Source organism: Solanum stenotomum, chromosome 12, assembly GCF_019186545.1.
Source record: "Solanum stenotomum isolate F172 chromosome 12, ASM1918654v1, whole genome shotgun sequence".
NCBI lineage: Eukaryota > Viridiplantae > Streptophyta > Magnoliopsida > Solanales > Solanaceae > Solanum > Solanum stenotomum.
Window position 1 is genome coordinate 41,576,690 of NC_064293.1, and position 12,601 is coordinate 41,589,290.

A 12,601-nucleotide genomic window follows, 5' to 3' on the forward strand; every position below is an offset into this window, starting at 1 on the left:
CACTTAGGCTCTCATATGATTAATGAGATTGGACTTTCGGGTGCTCTGCCTCCTAGTAAGTCTCGATTCATCCTACTGTTTCTGGAGATGCAGCATCTGCAGAGACAGTCGGATGCCGATGGCATTAGCTGACTATCCTCTTACATCCGAGAAAAAAAGTAAAAGAAAAGAGGAAATTGATATTATCAATATCAGGTATAGTGCGGTAGATAAATTAGATGGTATCTCCATATTTGCTCGTTGTAAATTACTTGATCTGACTCATTTATTTTCCTGATGTTCCATTCCTATACTGGGGTTGTACTGTTTCCCTGCTCTATTGTGAGATGCAATAGCTTTGTTCACTTACATTTTGGTTTGCTTCAATACAGGAGAATCTTATCAAAAGTTATTATAGTCTGTGATTCTTTTGTTTGGAATATTGTCCTGTTATGTAATGCTGATATCTTAGGATGTATGTATACTTTTTTGTTAGGTGAATTTCTTTGTTTGGAAAGTGACCGACCATGTTATTGAGTTTGAATTTTTTCAAGACGATTATTGATTGGTTTAGAGTAGGTAAGCGAGCGACCATGTTAGTTGAGTTTCTGTAGTTGATGAAGTATAGCAGGGGTGAAATAGAAACAATAAGTGAAATGTGGCCAAATTGTATGGTATGTATGTCCTCATAAAGGACATTACGTACAAGTAGATTAAAAAAATCATCCTGGATCCACAAGTAAATCTCCAAGTATCCATGAACTAGGAATAGAAGCATTGTCCATAATTTCGTCATTGGTGACATGCTGAGTATAAGTTAAAGTGGACAGTGCTCCAAAGGGAATGAGGGTCATCAAAACCAGTAAAGCATGAGAAACTTGTCAAACCATATATGGGAAGCATCCCAGCCAAATCTTTGTGATTGGGACTGGCTTCATATAATTAATTATTGAGAGAAGAAAAAAGAAGCTTTTGAAAGCAGTGGGACCAAGGAAGCTTTTTGATGGAAGAAAATTCACTACAATGTGAATGAAGTGTTATATGTGCCCATCACCATAACTGGCCTGGACCATCGACGTCAGTGGCCCACTTGTCAGTTAGATAGCTTTGTCTGTTTTTCTTTCGAGTCTGGTGACTTGCTTCTTCATGACTCATTTTCTTTTGCTGTCATAATTATCTCCATTTTTTCGAGGGTTGCTTGCCTGGGAATGAGTTTATCGGTAACTTCATCTAATTGCTTACATTAAAAATATATATATATATATATATATAGAAGATATAAGGGAAAAAATGTGTGGTGGGATTTTTTTCCTTTTAGGCAACTGGAAGACATTTATATATTATTATTATTAAAATGGTAAAAGACGTTTCAGGATTTGAAATTTGTGGATATAATATATTTCTTTTCTTACATCTATGGTTTCAGAACTTGAGAAATTACAACTATTTACCGATTCTTTTTAATTCAAAACTTTAGACATTTTGCATTTTTAAGTGGTGAATATTATTGCTTGATCCTATCTACCTGTGAAACAATTACTTCACAATGAGAAGGGATATGAAAATTATAGATATTACTCCTATGCAAGATCAGTTTCTATGAGAATAAAATGGTGTTTGCCTTGACATACTCTAATATAGATAGAGTATAACACTTGCATTATCCGATATGGGCTCAGTTGTCAAGAGGTTATATAATTCAGATTACCACTTATTATATAGTACTGCATGCAACATTTCGAATTTCAGTAGTCACAATCCAATTAAATTTATCTTTTTCCCGCAAACTATATTTCCTATGAAAAAAATGAACTCTCTGTGGAAAATGCAGATAAGAGATTGAAAAGGAGCATGTATGTATGAGGAGACATGCAGTAGTAGAGGTGGGGGGTGGGGGTTCAAACCTCAAAAAATATACTACTCCAGTAGTGACTGTTTTAGCTCCAAAATAACGGCCGCATTATAGTGGGGGCAGATACTTTTTGCTGAAATTTTCTCAAAGCTCATGATTTTGCTATTGCAGTTTACGATGAGCAAAAAAAGAAGAAGAGAAAATGATGATCATTGGAAAATCTTTTATAAAGTGTACTATTTGGATTGGAAGACTGTCACTGACTGCCTTTTTTGCTCTATAGCCCCATTAGACTAATTAGGATTTCAGAGCTAGGGCACCGCCCCCCTCTCCCCTTGGTATATCTGTCCCCTATAAAAATCCTTCAACATCACTGTTCCCACGCGCCCTTCATTGTCTAAAATACTTTACTCCCTCCGTTTCACAAAGAATGGTCTAATATAACTTGACACGGAGTTTAAGAAAATAAACAAAACTTTTGAATCTTGTGGTTCTAAACTAAAGTTATGTCAAATGTATAAAATTGTCCTTCAATCTTGTGGTCTTAAACATGCCACTTGGAAAGCTGAAATTAAAATGTTACCAAAAAAAGAAGGGAGTACTATATTTTATCGATTACTATTTGACGTAAAGTAAAAAGAAGACTTGTGAATTTTATGGTATTAATTAAAGATATGTTGATCCACGTTAAAAAGAAAGAGACATTCTTTTTAAAATAGATTAAAAAGAAAAAATATAAGACAAACAAATTAAAATTGAGGGAGAGTAAATCTTTAGGGCTAAAAGTATACTTCTTATTTTCATAAAGTTCTTATTTGGTTAAAACTTAAAACACATAAGTTGAACTGGATAATGGAGAGGGTACAGGATATTACTATGTAGGAATTGTCTAATTTAATGATTTAGATACTCTTATCCATATTCTATTGTGTAATTTAATTAATGAGGCTGCGAAAGGTTGAGACTATACAAGTTTAGGATTCCCTTAGATGTTATGGAGGACGCGCTACATTTATGCATTTTACCTTTGGCCAATAGGCTGTCAACGAAAATAAGTTTCATAAATGACATTTTATATTAATTGTATTTTGTTTTTAATATATCTAATCTTCATCCCTCTATCTGTCATCTCCACCACACCACTTTTCTACTCGCGCTCCATCTCCTATAGTATTTGTTTAGATTGTGTATTAAAAAAAATTTAAATAATATTTTTTATTTATATATCGAACACATAAAAATAAATAAGGGACTCACATATTTTGAAAAACATTTTCCAACCCGCCGAACACACCCTATATTTCAAACCAAATGATCCCTTTAAGTACTTCTTGTATCTTATAAAAATATTGCTTCGTGTCCATTCTTAAATTAAGGACAAAAAAATAATCAGAATTTAAGAAGTTTTAAATATAGAAATAGTGTTTATCTTTATTATTTTATAGAATAGAATGTAAAATTTTGTCCAAAAAAATGGAATGCAATGAAACGTATAAAGTAGTACGAATTGTCCAATTGGTAAACATCATGCCAAATCTTTTAGGAAAGGGAAAGCAGGCAAGGCAACTTATTGGTAAGATAAAGTTTGGAAAAGTCATTTCAAAGTCTCTTGTGTCCTCTAAATCTCCATCTTAAACACAATCCGAATTCATGTCATTCAGATAATATTTCTGTATGAACATGTGGTCTGGTAAACAGGCCGTTCTGACGAGACGTGTGGTTCAGATGATAAACACTTTTCACCTTCAACTATGAGGTTGTGAAGATTATTAGGGAGCGATTAAAAAAAACAGGCTCTTCAAATCTACTAAACCGGTTGAAGTACCTAAAGTGATGGTCAAGTTGGAGAGATGTCCTAATATACATCTTTCCAGTTAACGTAATTTGTACAAGGTAGCGGTCTATGCCAAATCTCTATCACTATAAGGTGATATTAATTAAACTAGAAAAAGTTATAATGGGAAAAAATGTCCACTTTGAAGTGCAATAGTCATCATCCAAGAGACCAAGACCATGATCAAACCCTAACTATAGATTGTTTGCAATAAATTTTAAAGTGATAGAAAATAAATTGCAATCACAAAAAAATATGACAAAACATAATTTTATTCATCAAGATTGCGGGTACAATATTGTTCCTCCCTTGATTCTGCTCTCCTTAGATTTATCCATGATTCGAGGGCCGTTAGTAGCGTATTTCTCGAACTAGGATGATTTAGATTTGACCTCTATATGAATATTCCATGACTTTTGTGGAATATTTCGAGATCTTGATCTCTTTATGGAATTTTTGAAATGTTTTTTCAGGGAATTTAGTACCCTTTATATAGGCATGAACTAGGGTTTAGGGTTGAGTAGCTTTCAAGAATTCTAATTGAAACTGAACACTCCTTCTAGAGTCCCAATTCAAATTGAACACGTCTTGTAGTGTCCCACAAAATTTCAATGTCTACCTAGACTACTAACTACTACACACATATTATTTCCTCCATTCATTTTTACTTGTCATATTTCACTTTACAAGATTCAATTTGCCTAATCTTCGTAACTAAATTGAATTAGAATAATCATTATTTTAAATTTGAAAAGAAAAAAAATACACATTTTTAAATGTTTGTCAATATGAATTTTGAAAAATGAAATGTGTGTGAAAGGAGAGGGTATAAGAATAAAAATGCTGAAGTTATTTCAGAAAGGAACACCATAATATATCTGTTATTCCACGTGAAAGAGATGTAAAACAGAAATGCTCAAGGCACGCATGAGACGATAATTAAATTCAATGATATAGACACTTTGTTGACCAAAATTCTAAGAGCAATAAAGACAATTCTATAAGTTACATGTTATATGTGGTAAGTGGTAACCAATATATTACTACTATATATATATATTCTTCTTATGATATTTATATTGAATGATTTAATTATCCTCTATCATTAAAATTATTCTCCAAGATTTTCTTCAACGTTAGATTCATTCTGTCCTATTCTACTCTTCCTCTTTAAAATCATGTATACAATTATTGGTATTTACTTATTAGTGTTGAAACTACCCGTAATTAGGGTAATTATTAGTAAGTAGCTAGGAATTAGGATACATATATTCCCAAACATTTCTCTCCCTGACCGAACAAAATTAACATTCATACCCTAACGGTATAAATAATTTCTACACTATTATGTTATGATAGCTTTTAACTTTATTTTCTAGGTTACCATATTAAGTATTAACATATACAATTACATGATGTTGTAAATGTAGTAAAAGAGTAAAAAAAATTCAATAAGAAAATTCAAAATATAAAAAGTAAATAATGAAAAAGCGAATGAAATTCCGCCCCTAGTCATAACCTTTATGATTTTTTTAAAAAAATATTATGAGAGCACAATGTTAAATTCTTCCATTATTAATCATCTTGAATTCACAATCTCAATTAATGTTTTGGCTTAGAAACCCATGGCATGTTGGTTGTATATTACCGTAGGTGTAGGTACAAACAGTACAATATTTGCTTCGTACTGTCTGCTAGTGATTACACTGACTAGTGCCTATCAAAACTAAAATTCCTCCACCCATAGTAACTTAAAATTGCAAGTTGCTACCGAGAACATGGAATCACATAATTTTATGTGACACTGTTTGACTGGACATAAAATTTAAAAATAAAAAAACCGTATAAACTGAGACAGAAAGAGTAATAAACTTTTCCATACTTTAATTAACAATATTAGTACAACTTAGATTAAGATTAATTAACATTACCATATGGTCCAATATCTTGGCACCACCAAATTAGTTTAGTACTTACTACTAACATAAGATAGACTAAAATTAAACCAAATATATAACTCCCTCCATAATTTAGGGGTAATTAGGGGAAAGAGTTGAGAGTGAGTTCAAGAGCAGCCAAGTTGTTATTATCAGAATGGTACCATCCTCCTCCAGAAGATTCATGATGTTTGATGCAGAAATTTGAGAACATGTTCTCTTCATGCATGGGGAAAAGTGACAGAGTTTCTAAAGCAGAGTTACCCCTTTGGTAATTTTCTTCTTCTTGCTCTTCATCTAGGGTTTCTTCATAATGTTTGTTGTTACTTTTTTCAAGAAAAGGGTAAGTTGCTGGAGAAGTAGTACTCATATTGTTGTAAGGTTCAACACCAACCCATGTGAAATTTTGATGATTCATTGAACTACCACCTGGTGGTGATATTGAACACTCCTGTTTCAAACATTCATTAACAACAATTAGAAATTTAGGGTTCAATTTCAAACATCTTGTTTATTTTTTCTAGTTCAAATTTTGTATAGAATAAGGAAAATTTGACATATGACAAGTTGAGTATTTGTTCTCATATTTTTCTGGTGAAGAAAAGGGTATTTAGTTCTTTATAGAAGGAACTCGTAAGTTTGGGGAAAATGATGTTTTGATAATAGGACTATATATATCCTTTTTTTTCTTCATTTCATGTGTACAATAACAAAACTTGGTGAGAAATAAAAGGAGTAAACATAAGCAACAAAGACTGTTTAACTCAAGAATATTGGTGGATTGTCATTATATATAGCTTGAAAATGGTTCAAAATGTTATTTTTTTAGGGGATGGGGAGTTTAACAAACACCAAACTTACCCTAAAGCTCTTCTCCATAGCCAAAGTTCCATAACCATAGTTTCCAGTCTGTCCCACTGCTAATACCCCATGTGAAGACGCTGATGGACACTGAACACCTGTATATATATATGAAACACTTATTTTACATACTTGTAAATTATTAATGTATTTTAACATGTTGTAGCAGGTAGTCCGCTTTATTTTCCAAGACAATACTAAAAAGTAAAAAAAATTACCTGGATTAGTACTAGTGTTGCTGTACTTGTGGTGATCATCAGGAGATCTCCAAAGATGAGGAATCATTTGCATGGGAGAGATATTATTATTATTAATATTATCAGTGGCAGAGGCAGCAGCAATGAGCCTCTTCTTTTGTCTTTCACGAGCTTTATGGTTCTGAAACCAATAAAACACATTTTTGCCTTCAATCTTACCGTACTGTCTCAACTTAGCAGATATCCTCTGAATTTGTTCAGCAGTTGGAGACCTAACTCCATTGTTGTAGTAAAGATCCTTCAATATTCTTATCTGATCACTTGTTGGTGTCCATCGACTACTACTTTGCCTGCACATGAAACTGTTGTTATTATTTTTGCTACTAACACCACCATCTTCTATGTTGTGTTGATAGTTTTGTTGGTGTTCCATCATAAAAGATAGATAGTAGTACTAAAACAACAACACAACAAAAGTGAAGAATGTAGGTAAAAGACTGAAGACTTCAGAGTGAGTTAAGAGAATTATAAAGACATTTTTTTGGAAGTGTTGGGGTGGGGTGTTAAGGAGGGGGGGGGGGGGATAAAGAGAAGAAAATCAAGAGGGATATCTGGGAGAGAAGGACTGAAATTGACAGAGCAAAGGGTAAAAAGGAAATAAAAAGTATGGGACAAAAGAGGGACTAGATAAAAAAGATGGGATTTCAGAGGAGTTTGCTTGGATGAAAAGGCAAATGATAATATATGTTATGATTATTATAAAGTTTTTGGAGATATATATATATGGGAAAGAAAAAAGTGTGCTTTATGAGAAGACAGAAAAAAGAGAGAAAGTAATTAGATGTATAGCTTCTTGTTAAATGAATGAATGAATGTATAATATGTTCATTTTGTGATGATTTTTAGACTTTCATTTAGGGGAATTCTTCTTTGTCTCTGCTTAAATTATGCCATAAATTTTTTATATTCTTTTAAGGTTATAGGGTAAAATTGTAAATATGTATGCAGACCAGTAGTAATTATATGTTCCTATTTTTTAATAAATAAATAAATAGAGAGAAAAAAATTGAAAAAGTTTACTAATTTGCAAATGATGTGTGGTCATTTGCATATAAATGCAGCTGCTATTGGTAGGCTATTATTAATGCCACATTCTCACAAGTAGCATTAATGTCAGAGTTTTCTGCTACTTGAAGCACTTGTAAATATCCAAAAGATCATTAGTGAACTTCTTCAGCAACACAAATATATATATATATATATTATTTCCCTATTTTTAAAGTTTTTTTGCCTTTCATTTCTTCTCTATTATTTTTTAAAACCAAGTGTATATTCACATCTTCTAAGAAATTAAATGAACTTCCCCATCCTTCATTTACCCTTCGGTACGTACTGCCCCGAAAGAAATCCTATACAAGAGCTACCAAATTATACCATATATGCCTATGGTGGAAGATAGCAGGTAGCTCGTAAAATAATCAAAATGCGTGTAAAGTAATTTATTAAGCACCGTTAGTTATGCCAAAAAAACAAAGAGTAGTAGTTCGACTTTATAGGTATCATTATATTCTTAATTTTGAGCGTTTTACCAAAATTTCAAATCTATCTTAATTTATGTGATATTTTTTATTTAAAATATTTACATGATATATATAAAAAATAGTTCACTAAATTCATAAATCCGAAATTATCGTATAAATTGAGGCGGAAAGATTAATATACATCATCATTCATCCTATTATTTATTTCTTATGTTCAGTTTTTACTAGTCACGTTTCACTTTACTAGAATCAATTTGATTAATCTTTTGGAGTTATATTGAGTTTCATTAATTTAATATTTTAAAATTTTAAATATTTACGAGAAATACTATAAATTACAAAATTTTCTCATATTAATATGATGAAAAATATATTTGACAAATAAAAACAAACGGAAGAAATATTGAATTGAGATAGTAATAAATAGGTTACGAAAACAATAGACACGAAAATAGAAGGCAGAGCATATCTGATGAACTTTTTAGGGAAAGAGCAAGTACAAATTAAAGGTAGTGAGAGAGAAGAGAATGGAAATGGAATTAGAAGAGTAAAGTGATGACAGAAAGACCGGACATTGAAAGCCATGGCATATATCACGTCTACATAATTCATATTCTGCACCTACAGCACGTTACCCAATATTAATTGCCAAAATATTTTTTCCTTTTTTCCTTTCGGTGTTCGGTATACGTAATAAAGTTCAATTAAAACAAATATTGAAAATGAGAGAAGTATTGAAAAGACTTCAAAATTTGATAAGAATTCAAAAGTATTTCACTCATATTGCAAGATCGAAGTATATTTAAGTTTCAGTTAATTAAGCAAAATAATATATTTTTTAATAAGACTATCAATAAAAGCCATAAATTACAATATATATATATTGTTTTATCATATAATTAAACACTATAATAATATTTAACTTTTTCATTAAGTACCTGTAAATATTTAACCGACAAAACTTTCACAAACAGAAAAAAATTCAAGCAATTTTCACTTTTACTAAACCTAAACCGAAATCCTCTATGATTTTTTAATCTCACGTCATTGATCAATGAGTAGATTTAAATATATTTTATATTGATTCATCTGGTATAAATATTAGTATATAATATCCTGTGGAGAAGTAGAAGTACTAATTTAATATTTATATTAAAAAAACCGTATAATTTAATCTTAAGGGTTTTTGTTTTTGTTTGGTCCTAAATGACAAGGAAATAATGAGGAAATTAAGAGCACGAGTTCAAAAATTTAGTGGGTGTTTAAAAATGACAATTAGTGTGCTGTGTGCACATGTCAGTTATAAACTAATCACAATAAGTTGATAAGTTTAACTTATTATTACATGCAACAACAAATGTACATTAATTAAATCCTTAAAAAGAATCCGTCACTGTCAACGAATTGCTTTCTATCGCCGCATTTTATTAAATTGTATGTTCAGTTCTCCAATAGACTACCCATTAATTACTAAGCTGTATCACTTTTTTATTATATATATATATATATATTATATATTCTCTTATTATATAAGAGGAAGTTTATGATGGGACATTGTAATGTCCAATCATAAACTCCCTATATAATATACTACAATATATAATATAATAAATTATTTTTTTTACTATATAATATATATTTATTTTTCTACTATAAGGGAGTTTATATAATATATAATAAATCATTTTACAAATGACTTAAAATATTTCATATTAAAAGGATATATAATAAAATACGTTCACTCTCAAAATTCTATCCGGGTCACATATATTGGGACAGAAAAAATAACATATATCATTTCAAAATTACCAAAAAAGTATTATAAATAATAATAATTAACAACTTAAAATATCTGAAAGACATTTTAAAAGGGTTAATTTTGTAAGTTTATCCATATCACATAAATTAGGACAAAGTGACCAGCAATGTAAGTTATTTGAAAGTTACATAAAAATATTATAAATCACAATAATTAATAACTTAGAACATTTTTTTTTAAAATGCAAATTTGGATGACTCTTCAAATTTCATTTGTGTCACATAAATTGAGACAACAAAAATAACATATATTGCGTCCATTTTAATTTATTTGTCTTAATTTTTTTTTATATTTAAAAATTGCGTAAAAATACTATAAATCATGATAATTGACAACATAAAATATTTCAAAAATAAATACATATAAAAAAATTTGATTAATTCTTGAAATTAATCTATCGTTAAAAATTATGTATAAAATACAATAAATTGTGATTTTGACCACTTAAAATATTTATTAAAATAACAAAAAAAATAAATTGACTGATTCTTAAAATTAATCTATCAATGTCACATAAAATTAGACAAAAGTAGTATTATGTATTGTTTAATGTGAAATTATTGAAAACTACGTAAAATGTATTATAAATGTTAACAATTAACAACATTTGATTGAATCTTCAAATTTTATCAATGCTACATACATTGAGACAAGTGGAGTAATATATATTAAGTATTTAAAAATTACGTACAACCATATTGCTTTCTGTAGGCTTCGAATTATCGTGGTCATTTTTTAGGCTGATACAAGTTTTGTACTTTTTTTTTTTAATATTATAAATCGCAATAATTAATAATTTAAAATATTTTTAAAAACATATTAAAAATTTAGTTGGTTTCGGAAATTTTATTTATACTATATAAAATGGGACAAAGGAAGCAACATATATCATTTACAAATGACTTAAAAAACATTAAAAATTACAATAATTACCAATTTAAAAGCTATTTAATAAAATAGGTTCACTCTTAGAATTCTTTCAGACTCACATATATTAGGACAGAAAAAAGAACACATATCATTTTAAAATTACCAAAAAAGTATTATAAATAATAATAATTAACAACTTAAAATATCTGAAAGACATTTTAAAAGGGTTAATTTTGTAATTTTATTCATATCACATAAATTAGGACAAAGTGACCAGCAATGTTGGTTATTTGAAAGTTATATCAAAATATTATAAATCACAATAATTAATAACTTAAAACATTTTTTTAAAAAAAATTAAAATTTGGATGACTCTCCAAATTTTATTTGTGTGACATAAATTGAGACAACAAAAATAACATATATTGGGTCCATTTTAATTTATTTGTCTTATTTTTTTTGGGTTTTATATATTTAAAAAATGCATAAAAATATTATAAATCATGATAATTGACAACATAAAATATGTTTTGAAAAAAAATACAAAAAATTACACTCATTCTTTAAGTGAATCTATCGTAAAAATACTATAAATCATGATTATTGACAACATAAAATATTTCAAAAATGTTGTATGTGGATAGTCTTATTGTGCCTTGAATAGCGTCAAATAAAGTACAAGTTTGTGATAAAAAAACTTATTCCTTTATCCACGCAAACAATCACTTCAAAATCTCCATTATTAGCCCCAAAACATACCATTTATATTATTGGGCCCATGCCCGTGCTATGCACGGGCAACATTACCTAGTATATATATATATATGACATTAAATTAGTATTTTTTTCTATCAAAATAACATTTAGACGAAATTACTCTTTACTATCTGTAGTATATGATATAACAATCGCAGTTATTAATTCAAAATATTTTTTAAGAATTTGAAAAACTCGTAAAAAAGTAATTATTTGACTTTCAAATAGTAAAACCTTTCCATAAAATGGGACAAGGGGAGTATAAAAACAAGAAATTGACAGGTTGAGTAAATTCCTTTTTTCCTATCTTTGGCCATGCATAGCATATTGCACAAAGAGGTACCTATTTTGGCTTAAGGAAATAAAATTCGTTGATTTTTAATCGAAGAAGAAATATTCATTTGGTATTTATTTCCGGTAATATATATATGAAAAAGAAAAAAACATTGAACTGAGGGTGTGTTTTTAAAGTTTTTTTTCTCTTTATATTTGGTTGGATAAAAATTTTAGAAAATAATTTTTTAGGAAAACAAGTTTCTTAAAAATAAGGAAAATAATTTTCATATCAAAAGTAGGGAATACAAATTCTATTAAGTGACATTCAATGTTTATTGTATCATCTCAACTCATGCACCCAACGCCCCCAACCTCAATCCCTGACCATCCAGCCCACACCACCCCCTTTCATCACTATAGTCAGAGGCGAACCCATATGCATAATTTCAAAAAACATCATGCATATATATCTATATCTATTTTTAAAAAAACAGAAAGAAACTAAATACAACTAACTGTGCCCTCCTAGAAAGCATAAAAGGCCATTAGTACTGTTGGTACAAGCGAGCACGATCACATATTATTATTTTTGTCAACTCATAATATTCATGCAACTGAAGTCTTGAAATCCTAGTATAATGTTTTGCTAGACTATATATATAAAGGCTTTAAAATAAAA

The 12,601-nt window shown here is 29.4% G+C and overlaps 1 protein-coding gene across 1 annotated transcript; it reads right to left on the reverse strand.

Moving 5' to 3' along the window:
• Positions 1 to 5,696: 5,696 nt before the first annotated feature.
• LOC125848621 (protein WUSCHEL) lies at positions 5,697 to 7,097 on the reverse strand. Its single transcript, XM_049528513.1, has 3 exons — positions 6,682 to 7,097; positions 6,464 to 6,561; positions 5,697 to 6,053 (listed from the first exon to the last, which is right to left on the reverse strand). The coding sequence occupies exons 1-3, from the start codon at positions 7,094 to 7,096 to the stop codon at positions 5,706 to 5,708; spliced, it is 861 nt and encodes a 286-aa protein (XP_049384470.1). The 5' UTR covers position 7,097; the 3' UTR covers positions 5,697 to 5,705.
• Positions 7,098 to 12,601: the final 5,504 nt, after the last annotated feature.